Raw genomic sequence first — 20638 nt, 5'->3', positions numbered from 1 at the left:
AGAGTATCGATATCTGACTGCTGACGCATTATTTTAGTATTTTTAGTTTTCTTGCAAACGTTTTTTGGGTGCACACTGTTGGAAATTCACAAATTAATATACAATAGCATTTATTGTAATCAGAAAAAATAAGTCAAATAAAATAATAAGTTGGAAGTGAAATGGCCAGTCGTGGTGCAACTAGTGTAATCACCGCCACGACTGGCGTCGTCCATACCAGCCTAACATCAAGCTCAACGGTAACGGCAACAGCATTGCAAACAATCACCAACGTACTTACTGTCAGCTCAGTGCACTCCAACAACGTGAACATCTCGAATAATACGCACAGCGGTAACCCAGCTGCCGTTGCCACTGGAAACGATGGAACCGATGGAGGAGCTGCTAAGCCCATGTATCCCCGTCTTTTCAACAAAATTGTGCTAACATTGGAGAACAGCCTGATACCTGAGGAGAAAATTGATGCGACCCCATCCAGTCAAGATGGACTGGATCTTGAAACAGAGAAGGATCTGCGCATCCTTGGCTGTGAGCTAATACAAACGGCGGGCATACTGCTCCGTTTGCCCCAAGTGGCCATGGCCACTGGCCAGGTGCTTTTCCAGCGCTTCTTCTACTCGAAGAGCTTCGTCCGTCACAACATGGAAACCGTGGCCATGAGCTGTGTCTGCCTTGCCTCCAAAATTGAAGAGGCGCCGCGTCGCATTCGCGATGTCATCAACGTCTTTCATCACATCAAGCAAGTGCGCGCTCAGAAGTAAGTCGAGACAGTAAATTGCTTTCATTTGATATTTAATATTGATTTCCATCTGTTTCGCAGGGAAATTACGCCCATGGTGCTGGATCAGTACTACACGAATCTGAAAACACAGGTGATCAAGGCGGAGCGCCGAGTGCTGAAGGAATTGGGCTTCTGTGTGCATGTCAAGCATCCGCATAAGCTGATCGTCATGTATCTGCAAGTGCTGCAATACGAGAAGCATGAGAAATTGATGCAAATGTCATGGAATTTTATGAACGATTCGTTGCGTACGGATGTGTTCATGCGCTATACGCCGGAGGCGATTGCCTGTGCGTGCATATACTTGAGTGCGCGCAAGCTGAATATACCGCTGCCGCATAGTCCGCCGTGGTTTGGCATCTTCCGTGTGCCAATGGCCAATATTACGGATATTTGTTATCGGGTGATGGAGCTTTATACGCGGGCCAAGCCAGTTGTGGAGAAGCTGGAGGCAGCTGTCGAGGAACTGAAGAAGCGTTATATCGATGCACGTAACAAGACCAAGGAGGCGAACACGCCTCCAGCCGTAATAACGGTAGATCGCAACAATGGCTCGCACAATGCGTGGGGCGGATTTATTCAGCGTGCCGTTCCGTTGCCAACCGGGAAGTCGCCGAAGAAAGACTCACGTTCCCATTCGCGCTCACGCACACGCACGCAGTCACGCACGCCACGTTCTCGGTCGCGCAGCCATTCGCCGAGTCGCGAGCGTTCCAAGAAATCGCATCGAGATCGCGATCGTGATCGTGAACGCGATAGGGATCGTGACCGTGATCGTGACCGTGACCGGGAACGCGATCGCGATCGGGACCGCAGTCGCTCGTCCCGATCACGTTCACGATCATTGCCCAAGCACAAAAAGAAATCGCGCCACTATTCGCGTTCGCTGACGCGCTCCAGCTCGCCGCACAGCAAGCATCGCAAGAGGTAAGGCTGCATTAGCTATAAGAGATCTATTATATGCATTGATCGTGTCTTTTTGACTTTCACAGGAAATCATCAAGAGATCGCTCCGATTATTATGTAAAGAAGGAACGCTCCAGCAATCCGGGCAACAGTCTAAGCGACAGCGATAAGTATCGTAATTCGAGTTCAAATTCCGGAAAGTCTCACAGCCGCTACTCGCATCGTAGCAGTGGCGGAGGTGGTGGCGGAGGTGGTGGCGGCAGCGTAGGCAGTGGTGGAGGAGGTAGCGGAGCTGGTGGCGGACACAATAACCGTGGAGGACACAAACATCGCGACAGCGATCGTTCCAGAGATCGCAAACGTTGATTAAAATAACAAATTCTATGCCTAATTGTAACAGAAAGCGTTTTCATTTTTTTTTTTTTTACATTTTACATTTCTATTTATTTCGATTAAAAGAGATTTATAACTTGGAGTTTCACTGTAAAAAAGAAAAAAAACGAAAGTCAAATTGATAACAAATAAATGTAAAAAACTGTATATGTGCATAATATATTTGTAAATTATATATTCGATGGAGGAGAAGGAAATAGAGAGAAACGCTATTTCGCCTGTAATACTAGATTTGCACTATATCACAGTTAAGCGCATTACAAAAGCGAAAGTTTAGCACCTTTGCTGGCAAGTATGGGACACATAAAAAAAAAAAAAAACAATAATTAGCAAACAATTTGAAGTGATTGGAATTTTGCCGAGTGCTGTTTGAAATTCAGTTTCAACTCGAGTGCAGATTTATTATACATTCATTTTCAGTTGGCTGAAGCAGTCAAACATTAAATACTCGATCTACCTCCATGTATATTCATATGTATTCCATTAGGGACAGCTGATATTGATTAAAATCCTACACTACATATTGGTACTTAAGCAATAGGGGATAGCAGGTTGCGTATCCTATGTAGAGCATATCCTGTGGATTCAGTGGCCCAGTCGTGACTGACACTGCGACCCACTGTCGAATCTTCAGATATCTGCATACACTATATAAATCGTAATCCGAAAAAAACGAATGAATCATCTATACGTTCATAGTGTAAGACATCAATGAAATTTGCGGATGCTGTAGCGAAACATCACGGAACTCGGGCGTAAAACTAAGTATGAAGAACGAAAATATGGTGGCGATAATCCATTCCGATATGGTGCTTATTACGTGGTAATACCAGCCACCGTCCGACGGATACCTGCAAAGCGAATTGATTGTTTAAGTCTATTGCCTGGGTAAGGTGTCAAGAGTCGGTCTTACCACTTCCGCGGGTTCTGTCCATTGAACAGGATGTGGGACATGACGCCAGTCACAGCGAGCATAATGAACAGGATCGTGCAGCAGACGGACATGCCCAGACGCAAGTGAGCCGTTTTCCTTGTGCCGGCCATGGGATAAATGATGTACGTCATCAATGCCTGCATCCAAAAGTACAAAGTGCCGCAACCAAAGCAACAGAAGGCGCCAATGAAGTGCATAATCCGTACATTAGTTTCTTGAAAGTTGCCCACAACGCTTATGCCCAGACAGGACAGCATGCCGAACCACAAAGCCAGACGATTGTGTCGCACTAACGTGGCGTCCAGTTCCGGATGATGCTCATACAATTGCAATATATGGCGATATCGCACATAGATAGTAAGTCCCACTTGAAATGAAAAACGATCGTTAAAAGGAGAGGTAGAGAAAAACAGACAGACAGAGAACGGAAGAGCGAGAGAGAAAGAGAGAGATATAAAGAAAGTGAGGGGAAAGTAGGGTATACGGCAGGGTTCAATAAATCAGCAATTCATGACTCATTCGTTACACGCGAGATATGAATTGTTTTGAAATCTGGCGCAACTCACATAGAACACTGCCAATGTTAATTAATTGCCCGAATATACAGCTCTCCGGTGAATAGGTCGCTGCATCGCTTATGTAGGGCACTGTGGGCACCACATGTCCCTCCAGGACGGCCACAATGTAACTGCGCCAAATGCAAAGAACAATAACATATAAGGGTATTTTTTTTTCGCAATTAGAACATACAGCATTAGCGACTTACGTGCCCAAAAAAGTCACTTGAAAAATGAGAAAGGTAGCAACTGGCAGTAGGTAAACATTTGACATAGTGCCAGCAACAAGCTACACGGCAAATAATAAATTCAATTCAATATTTTTATTGCGCAGAACGAATTTCGTACACAAAGTAAATCGCAGTGTTTGTGGGTGATTGCAACGGCAGTGGTGCAGCCCTGCCAACTTGTTCGAGTAAAAACGAAACGTACGACATCTGGCAACGACAATCGATACAATTCGAACAGTCCATCACAGACTCAAGTGACATTTGAAATTAAAATCCAAATAAGTAACATATTTATCACAAGCAAAACATTTAAGAAACTGGTAAAAATCGGTATGTACATGCTAATACCTAATTTAAAATAAAATATTGAATTCGTTGTGCGACTGCAGGTAACCGGGCATGAGTTGTTTTGTGGAAATCGACGGCTCCTATTTGGAAGGCGGTGGACAGGCTCTACGTAATGCATTAGCCTTAAGTGTTGTACTTAATCGCCCAGTGCGTGTGATCAAAATACGTGCCAATCGCCCCAAGCCGGGTCTATCACATCAACATCTCCATGGCGTCAATTTGCTGCGGGACATCTCCAATGCTGAGGTGAAGGGTAATGTGCTGCACTCCACCGAGCTGACATTCACACCGCACACAATCATTGGCTCTATGTACAAGGTGGACACACGAACCGCTGCAAGCATTACGCTTGTTTACCAGATGGTAATGCCGGTGCTGTTGTTCGCTGGCACCACATCACGGATTGATGTGATGGGCGGGACAAATGTCTCGTATTCTCCGCAGGTGGAATATATGCAGCAAGTGCTCTTGCCCAATTTGAAGCGTTTTGGCGTTAATTTCGATCTGAAGGTCCTACACTATGGTTTCTATCCACGTGGCAATGGACGCTGCGTACTCGAAGTGGCACCGGTGCGTTCCCTGAATGCTGTTCAAATAAATGACTTCGGCCAATTCCGTGCCGTCAGGGGCTCTGCCTACTATTCCGGCCGGCTGCCCAAGTGCATTGCCTTCGATATGCAGCATTCGGCTGAACGTGAAATACATCGCTTGTGGCCGGACCATGAGTGCACCATACATGTGTTCAAGCATCCACCAGACAAAGCTCGCGACAATGGAGCTGGCATCATATTGACTGCAGTGACCAGCACTGGCTGCATCATGGGTGTAGCCACAGTGGGTGAGAAGAATATTGATGGGCACATGATTGGATCGAATTCCTCTTGCGAATTGGCTGGCTACATAAAGAATGACATATGTGTGGACGCCCACATGCAGGATCAGCTAATCATCTATATGGCATTAGCCAAAGGCTGTTCAAGTATTCGTTCTGGGGCTTTAACCAAGCACACACGGACTGCTATCTATGTTGCCGAGCTAATGGCTGGGGTCAAATTCAATATTGAATATGGGAATTTCGGACAGACGCTGATCTCATGCGAAGGCATAGGGCACTGCAATGCATATATGTAACATGTCTATACACACAAATACGCACCAAAACATACATTCATACACACACACGCACACACACACACAGAGAGATCAAATTTTGTCTGTTGCATACTTAAATTATTTACGTTAAAATATATATGTATGTATATATTTGTCAAATTAAATGCGACGGAAAATAGCCAAGAAATGTTCGCCCTTATTTCGTACAACCTTAGCGCCCTCCTCACTGCTCTGATAAAGCTTGGGCGTTATAGGATCCGCATTCTACAAATATATATCAATTAGATTCCAGTTTGTATCCAATGTGTTAAAAAGCACTTACGGCTTCCTCGTCGCTTAGTCGTTCAAACAATGGATGCTGAGTCATATGCGAGACTATCCATGTGTGCAAATCCTCAACATCCGTCATTGTATAAACGAGACCCTACGAATGGAACAGAGCTTAGTCAGAGGTATGAGATCGGTGTAATCGGTAATTACTTACCCCTTTTCTGAGCACATAAGCATATTCGGAGAGCAGAGCCTGATTGATGATGCGCCACTTGTGTTTGGCGCGCTTGAAATGCGGATCGGGATAGAGGAAAAACATCTTCTCGAGTTGACTTTTTTGAAAATAATTAGGTAAATATTTCATCGCATTGGTGCGTATACAAGCAATATTTTGGTACGTAGTCGCTTCGTTAGCATTCTTCAGCCTGAGCGCTGCAATGCGGTCGATCACATAGTCAGAGACCTTAACGCGTATCTCCATGCCAATAGCCAGCTTTTCGGGAAACATTTCGCCGAGGGTTACGAGAAAGCCTCCATAGCCGCAGCCAATGTCAGCAAATTGCACTTGTTGATCATCGCCCATGCTCGGATATAACGAGCGCCAGTCCACATCTTCAGGCCGGGCGGGACTGCAACATAAGGTACAAAAATTATTTAAGTCAAGCATCCAAACAAACATCACAAATTAAATGTTTACTAATTAAAACTGTGATCCGCTATGGGATTTGAATGTGCGCGCTGGCGGTAGAAGCGCTTCTGTGGCAGTCCAGTTACCGCGGACGCCCCAGTCAGCGTTTCACTCTCCTTACTATTAGCCACCATTTGGTAAAATTCTAATAATATATATACAAAAAATTATATCAACAATTGGTTTGGTGGCTAATGTGCTCGGCACATGCATGCCTATCGATGCTATTTAAAGCATCGATTAAATTTTCAACGCTAAGTTGACAGCCCTGGAGGTAAGCTGCCATTGTGACCTTATCGATTGTTTTGCAGCACCAGTTGCCATCCCTAGCGCATTGTGTATGCATTACGCATTTGCGAAATTTACCAGCAATAAGTTTTTAAAAATCAAATTTTACTACAATTGGAAACGGGGTGCTTGTGCTCATACCCTTACCAATAGCAGACGACAAACGCGCCCCACCTGAGATAACGTGGCCATGTACGCCACCAATAATGGCAGCGTAAATAAGGCGCCAAATAGGTGAGTCTCGGATCTCCGTGTGCCTCTGTACAGTGTGTACAATTTTATCGTGTTTCGTGTTTCTTTTTTTTTTTTTTTTTTTGTGTGTGTGACTTATTGTGTTTTCTGCGTGGCTTAATTTGTTTTGTTTGTTTTTCTATGCAGTAATGCCACAACTATGTTTGACAACACCATTACTGTCACGCCGATCAAAGTGGAACTCAATGACACTTTGACCAAGGCAGCGGCCACAACAACAACGCCGGCCCTTCGGCGACCAAACGCTGTAATTGTCACGTCACAGCAGCTGACAATGCCAATGCAAACGGGCTTATCCGTAACGAATAGTAGCGTTGCCGGAGCCAATGCAGGCTATGCGACGGGCATTAGTGTGACATCAACGACACCGACGACGGCGCCAGCAACAAAAGAGAAACCGACTAAAGCGACGCGCGCCCAAATCGTACGCAAGCCTCCACCAACGATTGACAACTTTTGGCCCAACATCCTGACGGAGGTGAATAGCATTGGCCAGGTGGATGCCAAACATCAGGTGCTGCCCTTGGCGCGTATCAAGAAGATCATGAAACTGGATGAGAATGCCAAAATGATAGCGGGAGAGGCGCCGTTGCTGTTCGCCAAGGCATGCGAATATTTTATACAGGAGCTAACCATGCGCGCTTGGGTGCACACCGAGGAGAGTCGTCGCCGTACGCTGCAGCGCTCGGACATCGCGCAAGCGATTGCCAATTATGATCAATTTGATTTCCTTATCGACATCGTGCCGCGGGAGGAGATCAAACCGTCAACCACACAGAAAACCAAAGAGCAAACCAGCTCGAATGTATCAACGGCGGCGGCAGCAGCAGCTGCGGCGGCTGCTGCTGCGGCTGCCAACGCATCTGTTGTCAGCAACAACAATGTCAACGCGAGCTTTACCACCAGCAACGTTGTGGGTGGCGCCAATGTACCTGCGGCTGCTGCGGCGGCTGCTGCTGCCGCTGGCCTTAAACTGGATCCCAGCGCAGCTGAAGTGCTTGGCTTTAGCACTGTGACTCCGGATCTGTTTGCGGCGGCAGCAGCGGCGGCCAATAGCAACCAGCTGCAACAACTGCAAGCACAACAGCATCAGCCGCAGCAGGTGCAGATCATACAGCAGGGCGGTGGGGCGCAGCAGCTGCAGTATTTCATTGCGCTGCCAGGACAGCAGCCGGCGCAGCTAGTGCAGCAACTTCAACAGCAACAGCACCAGCAGCAGCAGCACCAACAACACCATCAGAACAGTCTCGGCTTGAACATTGTTGCCCAGCAGCCGACACAACAGCTAATACTCACAGCCGGGCCCAATGGGCAGCTAACGGCGACGCCGGCGCCAGCAACCGCGGCACAGCAGCAGACGGCGCTGCTGCAGAACCTGGCACAGCAACAGCAACAACAACAGCAACAGCAGCAGCAGCAAATACAACTGTTGCAGCAGGTGGTGACGCCCACCGGCGAGCTGACCAATGTTCCGGTAAGTATTTGGTGAAGATTCCCAGCTCCCATTTGATTGCAATTGCTAAATGTTTGCTCAACAGATCGCCATAAATGCCAATCAGCTGCAATTGCTGCGATTGCAGATGCAGCAGCAACAACAACAGCAACAACAACAGCAGCAGGTTGCCGCTGTACAAGCGGCGGCAGCAGCGGCGGCAGCGGCACAGCAGCAACAGCAACAGCAGCACAATCCACAGCAGCAGGTGATAATTCCCACACAGTTGCTAACGGCACAGCAGATCTTGCAGCTGGGCGGAACGCCCACAAATGCAACAACTATAACACAGCAGCAGCTGCAACAGCAACAGCAGCAACAACAGCAACAACAGCAGCAGCAGCAGCAACAGCAGCAACATCATCACCAGCAGCAGCAACAGATACACATCACCAGCACCAATCCCAATATCGGCGGCAATAACACTGCCGGCAACAACAGCAACAATAACAACAACAACAGTGGCAATAGCAATAACAACAACAGCGCAGCATCAATATTCATAAATGCAACGGCGTCGAACGCCCAATTAGCAACGCAGGCGCAAGCGCAGGGTCTAAACGCATTAACCAACGATCGGACACTGAGCACCGGCTTTCGGTAAAACCCAACAAACGGGAGAGAGACGGAGAGACAAATTGAGAGAAAGAGAGAGAGAGAGAGAGATAGAGAAAGCAAAAGCCCAAAAGAAACGAATACATGGAACAGCAAACAGCAAAGGCAACGACAACAACCGAAAACCCATAAGAGCAACCACCTTATTACTAAGCTTAAGTTAATAATTTAGTTTAGGTTGATATATGTTTAGCATTGAATTGAAGTCGATGGCTCATCATATCGAAGCATCGGGAGGCAAGTCTGTTTATAGATTATTTTGGGCTGGCATTTCGATTGCGGCCCATTCATAGCCATTCAGCCATTCAGTTTCGCACTAATGTGTATACATATGTATAGAGGAGAGTTGGATTAGCTAGCGGCTAAGTAAATATGTAATTAATTAAGCGTTTGTATAAATACCACATATATATGGATGATGAGCTAAGAGATGTCATACAATTTTTGTAGCATTACATAATGTATTTTAGTCCTTAGGCAGCAAAGTGAAGCCAAAAATGTGAAGGAAAACAGTTGAGCCAAGGCCAGGGAAATGGCTCTCTATATCGATAAAAATGTAAATTAGAATTCAAATTGGAATTGGTGTCCAGCTTAATGTACATATCATAATGTATTTCATAATTGCTATATCCGATCCGATATATAGTTACAAATTTCATGTTGCCAATTGTATTCTTAAGTTTCACATAGTCTATGTGTGTGTGTGTGAGTGCGCGCGTGATTGTATGCCTGTGTGTGGGTGTTTGGTTGTGTGTATGCTTATATAAATTACGAATATCTAAAAATTATTGAACAGATTGAAAACTGACATAGGCTCAATTGACCTTTCCCTGGCTTTGCAACTGCTCTGCAAACACGACGCTGAGCTGCAGGTTTCACATTCTATTTTAACAATACGTAACAATAGAAAACACAATCCCCCTCAACGTATATATATATATAAATTATATATGGTATATTGTATTTGTATAGTTAAATATTTGTATTTAATGAAAGTAAATTTGCAAAACACAACTCATTTGAAAGCATTCACAAAATTGTCTCTCATATTATTTTTGTATTAATTATTTCATTTTTTTATAGACTACAACATACTCCGTTTAAGCTTGTCTGTGACTCAATTCTTTCTGGCCAATATTTTGTTAATATCCTGTAATTCACGCGTGCTCCAAGGCTCGAGAGGATCGGGCGGCGATTGAGCTTTGCGCGTCGCGGCTGCGGAGCGACCCCGAGTGTGCTTGCTCTCCACTTCCGCTTCGCTCTCCTCCGGAGATACTCTGCAAAGCGGATGGATATATGAGTATATACATAAATGTATATCAGAGAATATATATAGAGATATCAAAATATGTATAGAGTTGATACGAAAACAAGTTAACTTTGTTAGCTTTGGACTCTGTTAATGCTATTCAATTTCTGATCTAATCTATTGATGATTTATCTCTCATATTATAGTTGATGTAAGCATATTTCTTGATATATGGAAAACTCTTAGCTAATATATATTATCCTTATTTAGTTTCCGACCCATCGGATAGAGATCTCATCTTCTACTGATGTCTTATCTCTTATATTATACATAGTTGATTTAAGCTTACTGTTATACATTTCATCTTCTACTAATGGTTTATCTCTAATATAATTGATATATGACCCATTCGATAGGAATACCATCTTCTATTGATGCTTTTCTCTTATAGTTGATGTCTTATGGAAACTCTATGTGGAACTATCTGAAAACTCTTAGCTAATATATAATCCTTATTCAGTTTCCGACCCATCTTTTAGTGATGTTTTACCTTTTATATTATAATTGATTTCAGCTTACTTTTATACTTCTTATCTTCTACTGATGTCGCATCTCTTATATCATAATTGATATATGGAAAACTCTTAATTAATACAGAAACCTTATTCAGACATATTCGATAGGGATCCCATCTTCTACTGATGTCTTATCTCTTATATTCTATTTATACAAGAAATCCCTAATACGGCTGTCTTATCTCTCATATTATTAATTGATATATGAAAAATTCTAAGCTGGCTACAGCTTGTCTACAGTCCACCTGTACGGTAGACACCCGTTTGGTTCAACTCACTTGTTTCGGCGTCGAATTCGTGCGCTTTTGGCTCGACGCGCTGCCTCGTCCTGGCTGGGCTGGCTTTTGCGCAGATGGAACTGCTTCATTGTGGCATGCACCTCGTCGGCTGTGGGCAGATCATCGCTATCCACTTCGCCGTTGCCATCCTCGGTTTCCGCCTCCGCCTCCTGTTCGATGGTCAGGATTTCCTCGGCCACGGCCTCATCAAAGTTGAAGTCCTGCAATGGAAGCACAATGGGTAACAGATGTGCTCCTCCATGGCTCACTCACTTACCGGCAGCGTCTCCATATCTGGCATTTGTTGATTCCACACCGAGGTCATCGAAGTCTTTCCATTGTGGTTGGGTGAGCGTTTAATGTCCGCCTTGGAGAGCGCGTTGTGGGTGCGCTTGGCCAGCGACAGTTTGCCCAGGATGGGACCACCGCTGTCGCTCTCCTCCGTCTCCACCTCGGCGAGCATGTTCATGAACTCCTCCAGCTTCTTGGGGTCCACAATGTCCTTGGGATCCTGGAACAGATTGGTCAAATTGCTGGCCATGGGCGCGGGCACAGGCGCCGGCACGGCGGCCTTCTGTGGCGGCGGCGCAGCACCTGTGGCTCCGGCTGCAGTTGCTATTGGCGCTGCCGCTGCCGCTGCTGGCACGGATGGCTTCCTGGTCAGCTGGGGTTGCGTTTTGAGCGTCTGCTCCACCAAGTCGAATGCCTTGTTGGCCAGCTGCTGCAGTCCGGCAAAGTAGTGCGGATCATGTGTGTCCGGTCGCTGGTCGGACATGAGGATCAGCTCACGGAACGGATCCGGCACGGGTGCAGCCACTGCTGGCGTTGTTGTAGTTGCTCCAGCAGTTGAGCTGCGCAACGGAACTCCATTGCTGGCAGCCGGATTGTTGGCAAACGTCAGCATGTCCATGGCATTGGTGAAGTCGGACTCGTTGTGCAGATTGTACGGATCCTTGAGCTTCTGTTTGGTCACCTTGACGGGACTCGATATGGAGGCACGGCCCCACATCAATCGTCGCATCTCCTCACCGGTCATGCCACGCTTCTTCAGCGCCGTCAACGTGACCCGGCCCACGCGCTGCAAGCGAAAACCACTTGAAGCTAGAGAGGATTAGGGACTAGGGGCCAGGACTCACCTTCCAGTTGGAGACGGCACCTTTGCGCTGCTTGGCACGCGTTTTGCTCTTGCTCTTGATAACCATCACGCCGCGCACCTCGAAGCCCGTATCGTCCGCCGGACCAAGCGGTATAGAGTACGCCTCCAGATAGCCCTTGGCATCCGACTGCGGCACTGCTCGCTCCAGGGTGACCACAATCTTGGCCCATTGCTTCATCCACTCCTTCTCCGACTGCTCAATGACCGTCACATACGTGTTGCCCATCATCGCGATCAACATGTTAAGCAACAGGATCGGCACGAATATCATGAAGATGACGAAGACGGTCTTCGATAAATTCGGATAGGTCGTCTGGTTCAGATCCGGATACTGTTTCGAAGAGAAACAATTTTTATAAACTATATGAGAGTCTGTTGTATAACAATATGTATAGTATATATAAAGCATTATCTGGTTCTGGTCTATTTCGAAATTGTTAAGGATATTCTTATCTTTGAGCCAAATAATATTCCTTTTTTTTTTTTTTTTTTTTAATGTCTCATCTATTTAAAGAAAAAAGAAAAGATTGTTCGCATTGACGGGGAAATCACCCATTTTCGAAATTCGGATATATGTACCTTGGTTCTTTTCGGGGAAGTCAGATCTTCGAAGTTTAGTTATAGTTATAGTTAGTTATAGTTTCCTTCAAGAAATTTAGATCTTCGATTTGCTTCAATTTGGAAAACGATGAAAATGTTTGATAATTGAATTTTTATCGAATTCAGTCATTTTCTAACTTTGAAATTTTCACATTTTCGAATATATACCAAACTCCATTGCTTCTAAATTTTTTTAAAATTTAAATTTTGAAAGATTAACCATTTAAGATGTTTACGAACTTTGAAAAATATACATTTTCGAATTTATAGCGATTTCCATTACCGATTTGAATTTCGAATAAGCTTTCGTATTGAGCTATTTTTGAAGCATGAAAGTTTCCCTAGTTAAGATACTTTCGAGCTTCGACAAATTTACATTTTCGAACTTATATCAAGCTCTATTGTCGATTAAAATTGGAGAGATATGTATGCTCGAAAATTTAATTAAACTATATCAACATGAGTATATCAGATTTTCGAAAATATTGGAGATGGAGAATTTTTAAAAAAGTTTCCCAAGAGTAATAGATTTTTTTTCAGAGAATTACTTCGCTCCTGAGTTTAGACATAGACAGAATTCTATGTCACCGAGTGAATTGTAATACTCACATTGTAGTCACCGAGAGTGGTTTGGAAGAGGGCCATCCAGGTGCTGGTGTAGGTGTTGAACATGGTCGACTGCACCTGCGGATGTCCCTTGTAGAGGAAGTAAAACGCCTGCGAGAAGCCGCAGAGGACGATCGAATAGATAATGCCAAAGGTGAACATGTCGCCAGTTATCATCGAGTAAATCATCGTCACAAAGGGACCCGTCAAGCGTATGGCGCTGCCAAGGAGAAGCAGGAAAATGAATGGCCAGGCAGAGATTGACAGGGGATGACCTGCTTACCCGGCAAAGAACATGAGCAGGAACCAGCTGCCGGGCACGGCAAAGATCAGGATCGCCTCCTCGGTGTCCGTGTCGCCGATCAAACGGAATGGAATGCACGCCAGGATCAACAGATTCGAGAACAAGAATATGGCCTTGGCGGGCGCATGTGACTGGAGTGAAGGAAAGACGTGAGAGTCAGCTAATATGCAATATTTAGCCGAAAAACGGCTAGATTGCCAGTACTATAGTACAGTGGGTGTGTGTTAAAGAACAAGAGAGATAGGTGGAGAGGAAAGAGGGTGCGTATGTATGAATGAAAGAGAGAGAGAGAGGAAGAGCTCATGTGTGTAAAGGAGAGGGAGAGAGAGAGATAGTAAAAGTGTGTAAAGGAGAAAAAGCGAGAGTGCCTGGGAGATAAAGAGAGAGAGAGAGGGAGAGAGAGAGAGTAATGTAGAGAGTGGGAGAGAGTGGGTGATATAAATAGAGAGAGAGAGATAGACTACGTTATAGTGAGATTGAGAGAAAACTGAAAAAGCAATAACGTGGGTGAGAGAATGAGACAGAGTGCATGATAAGAGAGCGAGAGAGATGAATACAACATAGTCTTAGTCATGGTGTGAAAGGGAGTATCAAGCAGAAGGAGAGACTAAAAGTTACATGTGAGAGAAGAGGACGAAGAAAGCGATAGAAAGAGAGGGAAATAAGATATATAGAAAGAGAAGATATAGTGAGATATTAAAAACGCGTCGTACCAGCTGCTTGAGAAATGCGGATAGACCCTGATTCTTGATCTCGTCACCCTGCTGGAAGACCACATAGCTGAGCACCCCCGCTATGGTCGCCAGCTCGGCGCAGTAGCGTGCCACAGTCTGGGCATTGTAGTCATCTTCATCCGCAGCCGCAGCTGGCGCCATTGGAGCGCTGTCCTTCAGCTGCGCCATGGCGGCGGCATCGCCATTGTCCTCGTCGTCCAGGCCGTCGCCATCGTGTGCCGGACGCAAGTAAACGGATACGGACAGACAGAGCAAATGGGTGGACAGGATGAGCAGACGCTTTAAGAACTGATTCTGTGCGAAAGTTTTCCACTTCTCCTCCAGCAGGCGCTGTATTATCCCGCCGTCCAGCATGTCCAGATGCTCCGGCTTGGTGCCGTTCAATATGATAAACAGAGCCGAGTTCCAGTCTGCAAAAGGTCAAGTCACGATGTAAGAGATAACTAAAGAATTTTTGATGTAGCTTGATTGATTGACTGTTTGAATGAATGCATGATTGAGGATGAGCATAGAGGTCAGAGGCTGTGCGAGCTAGGTGCCCATAGGGAAGATAGAATCCAGCTGCTAATGCTTGATTGATGGACTTACTGACTGCTTGATTAATTGAAGGATCGAAAACTGTCGTATACTCCATACAATTTCAGGTAGCATCTCCCCATTGTTTACAATAGATAGTTAAAGCTAAACTTCCGATAGACCGATTGACACATTGATTGTTTGATTGAATGATTGATGATCTACATAAAGCCATATAATCTAGCATGCTTATAATTATAGGGAAGGTATGTTGAAACTGTGTGATTGACTAACTCATTAACTGATTGAACTGACTGCCTTATTGGTTGGTCGATTGAATGATTGAAGGAGCGTATAGACTGAAATTAAACACATAAGCTGAACTATGTAGAATCTGGAATTATAAGTAAAAGCTACGAAAAAGCTTTTGATAGACCGATTGACACTTTGACTGACAGATTGATGATCAGCATATAGCTAAAGCTGTAGGCTGTTGATAACTGTAGGCTATATTTGGGCTAGCTGAATGGTTTACTGTTTGACTGATTGAAAAATTTGTTGATTGAATGATTGAAGTCATGAAAATCGACGCATCACTTGAAGAAGACTAACCATATACTTCCCAAGCTGCGATTGATGATTGATACTCAACGTATAGCTCTTGCTGTAAAAGCCAGGCAGGTTAAGGTCTTACAAAAGGGTAGACATTCTAAAACTCTGAATGGCTGATTGATTGATTGACTCACTATATATCGCATACTCACTGGTGCGTCCGTCAGGCAACAGGGTGTCCAGCGCATTGAGCGGATAGCCGGAGCAGGTGATGTTGCTGTAGCGCCAGAACTCCCGGGCGGAGAGCTCCAACATTTCGCGAAAGACCTCGGCACGGCCCAGCTTGCAGGCGAGCGTTAGGGGCGTCAGGCCCGTCTGATTGACGATGCCATTCTTGGCTGGCGTCTTCGGGTGGCGCAGCGCGTAGCCGAACATGTCCAGCTTGTCGCAAACGACAACCATATGGAGGATCATGTTGCCGAACGAGTCCTGGGCATCCGGATCGGCGCCGCAGTCGACGAGCAGATTGTAGACGCTCTCGTTGGCACAGCAGGCGGCCCAGGCCAGTGGATACTCGCCCATGTAGGCGAGGCCCTCGTAGTCGGTGCTCTTGGCCGGATTCATGCGCTGCTGATCGCGCGGCAGAAAGAAGCTGCCAATGGCACGCTGATTGATGTCGGCCCCCGCCTCGATCAGATCGGCGACCAGCTCGTTGTTGCTGTACGCAATCGACAGATGCAGCGCACTGGCGCCCAGATACTCCTCGCCCTCCATCACGTCCAGGGCCAGATTGGGATAGACGCGCAGCAGGACTCGGGCCAGCTTCGTATGGATCTTCGAGTCGCAGATGATGAGCACGTGCAGCAGACTCTCGCCAAGAGCGCCACGGTATTGCATCTGCCAGCAGGCCTTGTGGTCCTCCCACTTGCCCAGCGGATCGTGTATCGACAGCGATGCCTCAATTGGTATTGTCACCTCCGTGTGATCACGATACTTCCAGCGCAGGAACTCGGCCCGATTGATCACCTGGCCCTTGCCATCGTTGTACATGAAGACACCGAACTGCTCTCGTATCAGCTGCTCCACGGCCACCAGGCCGCCCGTATTGATGGCATCGATCAGATCCCCACCTGCCATTCCATCAGATTCAGATTGAGATTCAGATTCAGATTACTTCCCAGTGGGTCCACCAAACCTACCTCTCTTGTAGTCGGCCAGCTTGTAGAGCAGGCACCTGCAGGCCGTTGCCGAGGACTGCGATATTACCGCATCCAGTATGGCCCCTGGCTTCATTTCGGGCGCCTTTTTCCTCAGACATTTCTTCAGCAGAAATTTCATCCCAAATAAATAAAACTAAAAGTCACCTCCGATTGCTTCTCACTGACCAACTGACTGGCTCTGCCTTTGGGTCTGGCTCTGACTCTGACTCTGGCGTTGCGCAAGCATTTTGGCTTTTGTTTGTTCGATTAGAAGTTCACTTGGACTTGGAGGACTACGTTGTCCCAGGCAACAGCAAATCGGACAAACAGATGAGGAGTTAGGGAGGGGGAGAGAGAGGAGGAGATAGAGGACGTGTGAAAGCTAGAAATTGGGTTAGAGACAAAAGAAAATTCTCGCTTTTCGTTTGGAGATGGAGAAAGGTAGAGAGAGATAGGAGGTAGAGAGAGAAATATAGAGAGCGAGAGACAGAAAAAAGGAGGTAAAGAGAGTGACAGACAGAGAAAGAGAGAAAAATTAGAAATGGTGAGAGAGAGAGAAATATAGAGAGCGGGAGACAGAAAAATAGGAAGGTAGAGAGAGCGACAGACAGAGAAAGAGAGAAAAATGAGAAATGGTGAGAGAGAGAGAGACATTAAGGAGGTAGAGAGATAGATAGGGGCATAGAGCTGGAGACAGAGAGAGAAAACAGATAGAGAAAGAGTTAGATAAAAAGAGATATAGATAGAACATACTGGAGAGAGAGATAGATAGAGAAAGCGTGAGATTTGGAGACAGTGAAAGAGAATCTCCATTCCTCTAATTCACACTTCTACGAGTCTATAGTCATGCTTATATTTCAGCCTGAAATCGATAAATATCGATAGCTTGAATGCATCAGATTTGTCAAAGTTTCTAATTTCCAATAATGTTATAAATACCTAACCGTAACATCTCTAAATACCCTGTAATCAAGTAAAGAGTTCAAACAAGAGAATTGCGGTTAATTTTGAATTGCATTTTAGTTTTTTTTTTTTTTTTTTTTTTTATTTTTTTATTATTTAATTATGTATATAAATATATTTGTTTTTATTTTAATTTAATGTTTTTTCTTTCCTTTTTTTTTTTGGTCACTTAAGTCTAGAGTATTGATATATCGGATATACTGTAAAATAAATTGTATAATATTTATGCCTTGTTTTATGTATTTTATCAGCTTTATCGAGTTTTTTGCCTGCTATATTTAAAGTTTTTCTTTGTTAAATCTTCTTTTACGCGTTTACAAAAATCTTTTTTCTTTTTTTTTTTTTTTTTTAATATTTTATTAATATAGTTTTTGTTATTTTTATTACATATACATTTATGTATACATATATATGCTTTGTATATATATATAAATATAAATAAGAGAGACATTCAAAAAGAAATACCTTATGTGTGTGAGTGTGTGTGTGTATGTGAGTGAGTGTAAGTGTGTGTGTGTTTGTAAATATGTTATGTACTACTATATATATATATGTATATATAGTTATCATAATATCGAGCGCGATGATTATTATAATTATTGTGGATGCTTTGGAGGGCGAACAAATTTAACGAAAAACAAATACGACAAATATGAATATATAAAAATATATAAATATTCACATAAAGAAACTAATATCAATATTGAGAAGGGAAATTTTTGAAAATATAAAATAAATACTTTTCTTTAAAGATCATAATTCGAATAGTTCTCATATATAAAGATATAAATAATACGTATATATATATAAATATATACTTCTATATATAAGTACTACAGAGATAGAGATAGAGAGTTGAAAATTGAACAATTTGCATATGAAGAATTGGAATATAGTTTTGGAATTGGTTTTTGTTTCATGAATTTACGTTTTGTTGAATAAATGCAATATTAAATTGAATGTGTATTGTTTTGTGGTTGTTGTTGTTGCTGTTGTTGTTGTTATTGACTTATCTGCTACATATATAGAGCATATAGCTCTAGGGCCAGCGCTATGTTACGAGTATAGTTTTATGTTGGTCAATCAGTCGCAAAAGTTGTTGTTTCTATTGTATACAAAATATATGTATATATATATACTTTACGGTTTATATATATATATATATAAATATGTATGTATGTTATCTATTGCCAAAGTACAAATACTTGTGTGTGTATATATATATTCTATATATTTAGTCTTAATGGAGTCTTTTGCTCGCTTTTCTATTGTTTGCATATATTTTTTGTTTCTTTTGTTTTTTTGTTATTTTATTTGATTTATTTTTTTTTTTTTCTAATGGCAACGATGCGATTTCAAGTCTTTTCGTTAAACAGTTTTGGAATTGTTTCATTTTCACTTTTGTTTTTATCAATAGATTTGTCTTTTGATCTGGCGTTACATATTTGATTTGATTTGATTTATTTCGTCTTTTGTCTTTCTCTTTCGTTTTATTGATCATTTTACGCTTAGTTTTTATGTTGTAAGTTAACAAAATACTCGCTTGATTGACTTACGCATTAAACGTCTCAGTGTTTAGTACAGTCTATATATTATCCTTCTGCTTCTTCTTCATGTTGCTCTTGTTCTTGTTCTTGTTTTTGTTCTCTATGTGTCATGATCACGTTTTACTGTCGCACAAAAAGGAAGACTAGAAGAACGGAATCCACAAACAGACGAGTAAAATTGCTTCAGTCGGCAGTATCCGACTTGTGTATACCCTGAACCCTGAATCCCGAGCCGAGCTGCTGCTGACTCACTCATGTCGGACTTAGACTTTCTGCAGCAACTGTACTTGCTCTGTATCCCTGTTTAAACTTGGTTTCTCGATACAAGATCTGAATGAAATTTTTAAATATGAATATGATAGCGAAATCTGCTGCTGTGGGAAATGAGTTTTATCTTTTATCTTGAAGAGATCTGAGGGAAATGCGCTAAATTCATAAACTGTGTAATTAAAGCAAGTTTGCCTATCAGATATAGCTTGATTGATCAGGCAATCTATATATATATATATCTATATTCAAGGGTTCAGCCCCGCCTGCTTTTGCTACATACAAAGTATACCCTTTGCACCCATTTCTAATGGGTTCAGGATAACGAACCAAAGAAAACGTCTGTCAAAAAAGCGAATTGTTTCAAAAAATGTCCTCTAAATATGCTTTGAAATACATAATGTAAAGAAGGTTTATATGTGTCTCTGTGGGTATATATGTGTGATGTAATGTGAGACTGTGTGTGTGTGTGTGTGTTGGGCCCGGCTGAACTGCTTCGCATGTGCCAAAGCGAGAGAGAATTAATGCAAAGCAATTTACTAACGAAAACTTATTGATGTAGATAAACATATAGATATATATATATCTGCATCAATATAATATATAGAGAGCACACTTGAAATTAACTGAGAGGTAAAAAAAAAAAACATAAAACAAAAACAAAAAACTAAAAAACTATACATGTAGTTCATGTAATATAAAATCTTGTCACTAACTTTCGTCTCCTACTTTATATCATTATCAACAGCATATATGGCCACGAACTTATACATACGTATGTATATATATATATACTTCTATACATATGTATAATCGAATCGAAAATCTATCGAAAGTCATAATTGTAAAAATATAATATATATGTATATATATATATATTAAAAATGTGTATATGTAAAATACGCTTAACTAATTTCGACTAACTACCTAAATAAACACAAAAAAACACACACATATATATATATATATAAATAAATAAATATGTATGCATATACATATATCTATACACAGGTTTGTCTGTGTAAGGAAAACAAATACAAGCACAAATACAATGCAAACAAAATATTAAACAAAATATAAATAAAATGAATCATCTGCCTTAACATTTGTAATTTGGCAATTTGATTGAGCAACTGCAGTTGGGTATATATAAACGGGTACAGGGTAACTGCGGGTATATTGGCACACAACCAGTTAGCAGTGCATAATTATATATCTTTCTTTC

The 20638-nt window shown here is 43.0% G+C and overlaps 6 protein-coding genes across 6 annotated transcripts; 3 read left to right on the top strand and 3 right to left on the bottom strand.

Moving 5' to 3' along the window:
- Positions 1-41: 41 nt before the first annotated feature.
- On the top strand, positions 42-2227 carry LOC6584996 (cyclin-L1). Its single transcript, XM_002010600.4, has 3 exons — positions 42-757; positions 821-1708; positions 1774-2227. The coding sequence occupies exons 1-3, from the start codon at positions 162-164 to the stop codon at positions 2051-2053; spliced, it is 1764 nt and encodes a 587-aa protein (XP_002010636.1). The 5' UTR covers positions 42-161; the 3' UTR covers positions 2054-2227.
- A 190-nt stretch (positions 2228-2417) lies between these two features.
- On the bottom strand, positions 2418-3949 carry LOC6584995 (DNA damage-regulated autophagy modulator protein 1). Its single transcript, XM_002010599.4, has 4 exons — positions 3781-3949; positions 3581-3702; positions 2994-3381; positions 2418-2931 (listed from the first exon to the last, which is right to left on the bottom strand). Exons 1-4 carry the CDS (start codon positions 3843-3845, stop codon positions 2766-2768), a joined length of 741 nt encoding a protein of 246 aa, XP_002010635.1. The 5' UTR covers positions 3846-3949; the 3' UTR covers positions 2418-2765.
- A 76-nt stretch (positions 3950-4025) lies between these two features.
- LOC6584994 (RNA 3'-terminal phosphate cyclase) lies at positions 4026-5343 on the top strand. The gene is made up of 2 exons (XM_002010598.4): positions 4026-4131; positions 4191-5343. The coding sequence occupies exon 2, from the start codon at positions 4201-4203 to the stop codon at positions 5278-5280; it is 1080 nt and encodes a 359-aa protein (XP_002010634.1). The 5' UTR covers positions 4026-4131; positions 4191-4200; the 3' UTR covers positions 5281-5343.
- A 39-nt stretch (positions 5344-5382) lies between these two features.
- On the bottom strand, positions 5383-6458 carry LOC6584993 (tRNA (guanine-N(7)-)-methyltransferase). Its single transcript, XM_002010597.4, has 4 exons — positions 6230-6458; positions 5747-6161; positions 5585-5686; positions 5383-5526 (listed from the first exon to the last, which is right to left on the bottom strand). Exons 1-4 carry the CDS (start codon positions 6352-6354, stop codon positions 5422-5424), a joined length of 747 nt encoding a protein of 248 aa, XP_002010633.1. The 5' UTR covers positions 6355-6458; the 3' UTR covers positions 5383-5421.
- Positions 6459-6521: 63 nt separating this feature from the next.
- Positions 6522-9885, top strand: LOC6584991 (nuclear transcription factor Y subunit beta). Its single transcript, XM_032732598.2, has 3 exons — positions 6522-6742; positions 6887-8234; positions 8299-9885. The coding sequence occupies exons 1-3, from the start codon at positions 6699-6701 to the stop codon at positions 8854-8856; spliced, it is 1950 nt and encodes a 649-aa protein (XP_032588489.2). The 5' UTR covers positions 6522-6698; the 3' UTR covers positions 8857-9885.
- A 12-nt stretch (positions 9886-9897) lies between these two features.
- On the bottom strand, positions 9898-17117 carry LOC6584990. Its single transcript, XM_002010594.4, has 9 exons — positions 16637-17117; positions 15650-16567; positions 14349-14779; positions 13615-13766; positions 13335-13551; positions 12106-12456; positions 11247-12047; positions 10970-11190; positions 9898-10144 (listed from the first exon to the last, which is right to left on the bottom strand). Exons 1-9 carry the CDS (start codon positions 16773-16775, stop codon positions 9985-9987), a joined length of 3390 nt encoding a protein of 1129 aa, XP_002010630.2. The 5' UTR covers positions 16776-17117; the 3' UTR covers positions 9898-9984.
- Between the last annotated feature and the right edge of the window lie 3521 nt (positions 17118-20638).

The sequence above is a fragment of the Drosophila mojavensis genome, unplaced genomic scaffold (assembly GCF_018153725.1).
Source record: "Drosophila mojavensis isolate 15081-1352.22 unplaced genomic scaffold, ASM1815372v1 contig_136, whole genome shotgun sequence".
Lineage (NCBI taxonomy): Eukaryota > Metazoa > Arthropoda > Insecta > Diptera > Drosophilidae > Drosophila > Drosophila mojavensis.
Note: the sequence above shows the minus strand (reverse complement) of the source record. Positions and strands in the feature narration are given on the sequence as shown.

Excerpts from the sequence above, each read along its gene's own strand:
- LOC6584993 (XM_002010597.4), bottom strand. The coding sequence starts at position 6,354 with ATGGTGGCTAATAGTAAGGAGAGTGAAACGCTGACTGGGGCGTCCGCG. Across the intron at positions 5,687-5,746 it reads CTTATGTGCTCAGAAAAGGG|GGTCTCGTTTATACAATGAC; the intron begins GTAAGTAATTAC and ends TTCCATTCGTAG. Across the intron at positions 5,527-5,584 it reads GACTAAGCGACGAGGAAGCC|AATGCGGATCCTATAACGCC; the intron begins GTAAGTGCTTTT and ends ATATATTTGTAG.
- LOC6584991 (XM_032732598.2), top strand. The coding sequence starts at position 6,699 with ATGTACGCCACCAATAATGGCAGCGTAAATAAGGCGCCAAATAG. Across the intron at positions 6,743-6,886 it reads GTAAATAAGGCGCCAAATAG|TAATGCCACAACTATGTTTG; the intron begins GTGAGTCTCGGA and ends TTTTCTATGCAG. Across the intron at positions 8,235-8,298 it reads GCGAGCTGACCAATGTTCCG|ATCGCCATAAATGCCAATCA; the intron begins GTAAGTATTTGG and ends TTTGCTCAACAG.
- LOC6584996 (XM_002010600.4), top strand. The coding sequence starts at position 162 with ATGGCCAGTCGTGGTGCAACTAGTGTAATCACCGCCACGACTGGCGTC. Across the intron at positions 758-820 it reads AAGCAAGTGCGCGCTCAGAA|GGAAATTACGCCCATGGTGC; the intron begins GTAAGTCGAGAC and ends TCTGTTTCGCAG. Across the intron at positions 1,709-1,773 it reads CACAGCAAGCATCGCAAGAG|GAAATCATCAAGAGATCGCT; the intron begins GTAAGGCTGCAT and ends TGACTTTCACAG.
- LOC6584994 (XM_002010598.4), top strand. The coding sequence starts at position 4,201 with ATGAGTTGTTTTGTGGAAATCGACGGCTCCTATTTGGAAGGCGGTGGA.
- LOC6584995 (XM_002010599.4), bottom strand. The coding sequence starts at position 3,845 with ATGTCAAATGTTTACCTACTGCCAGTTGCTACCTTTCTCATTTTTCAA. Across the intron at positions 3,382-3,580 it reads TAACATTGGCAGTGTTCTAT|TGGGACTTACTATCTATGTG; the intron begins GTGAGTTGCGCC and ends TTTCATTTCAAG. Across the intron at positions 2,932-2,993 it reads GGACAGAACCCGCGGAAGTG|GTATCCGTCGGACGGTGGCT; the intron begins GTAAGACCGACT and ends TTCGCTTTGCAG.
- LOC6584990 (XM_002010594.4), bottom strand. The coding sequence starts at position 16,775 with ATGAAATTTCTGCTGAAGAAATGTCTGAGGAAAAAGGCGCCCGAAATG. Across the intron at positions 14,780-15,649 it reads GTTGCCTGACGGACGCACCA|ACTGGAACTCGGCTCTGTTT; the intron begins GTGAGTATGCGA and ends GACCTTTTGCAG. Across the intron at positions 10,145-10,969 it reads CGAATTCGACGCCGAAACAA|AGTATCTCCGGAGGAGAGCG; the intron begins GTGAGTTGAACC and ends TCCGCTTTGCAG.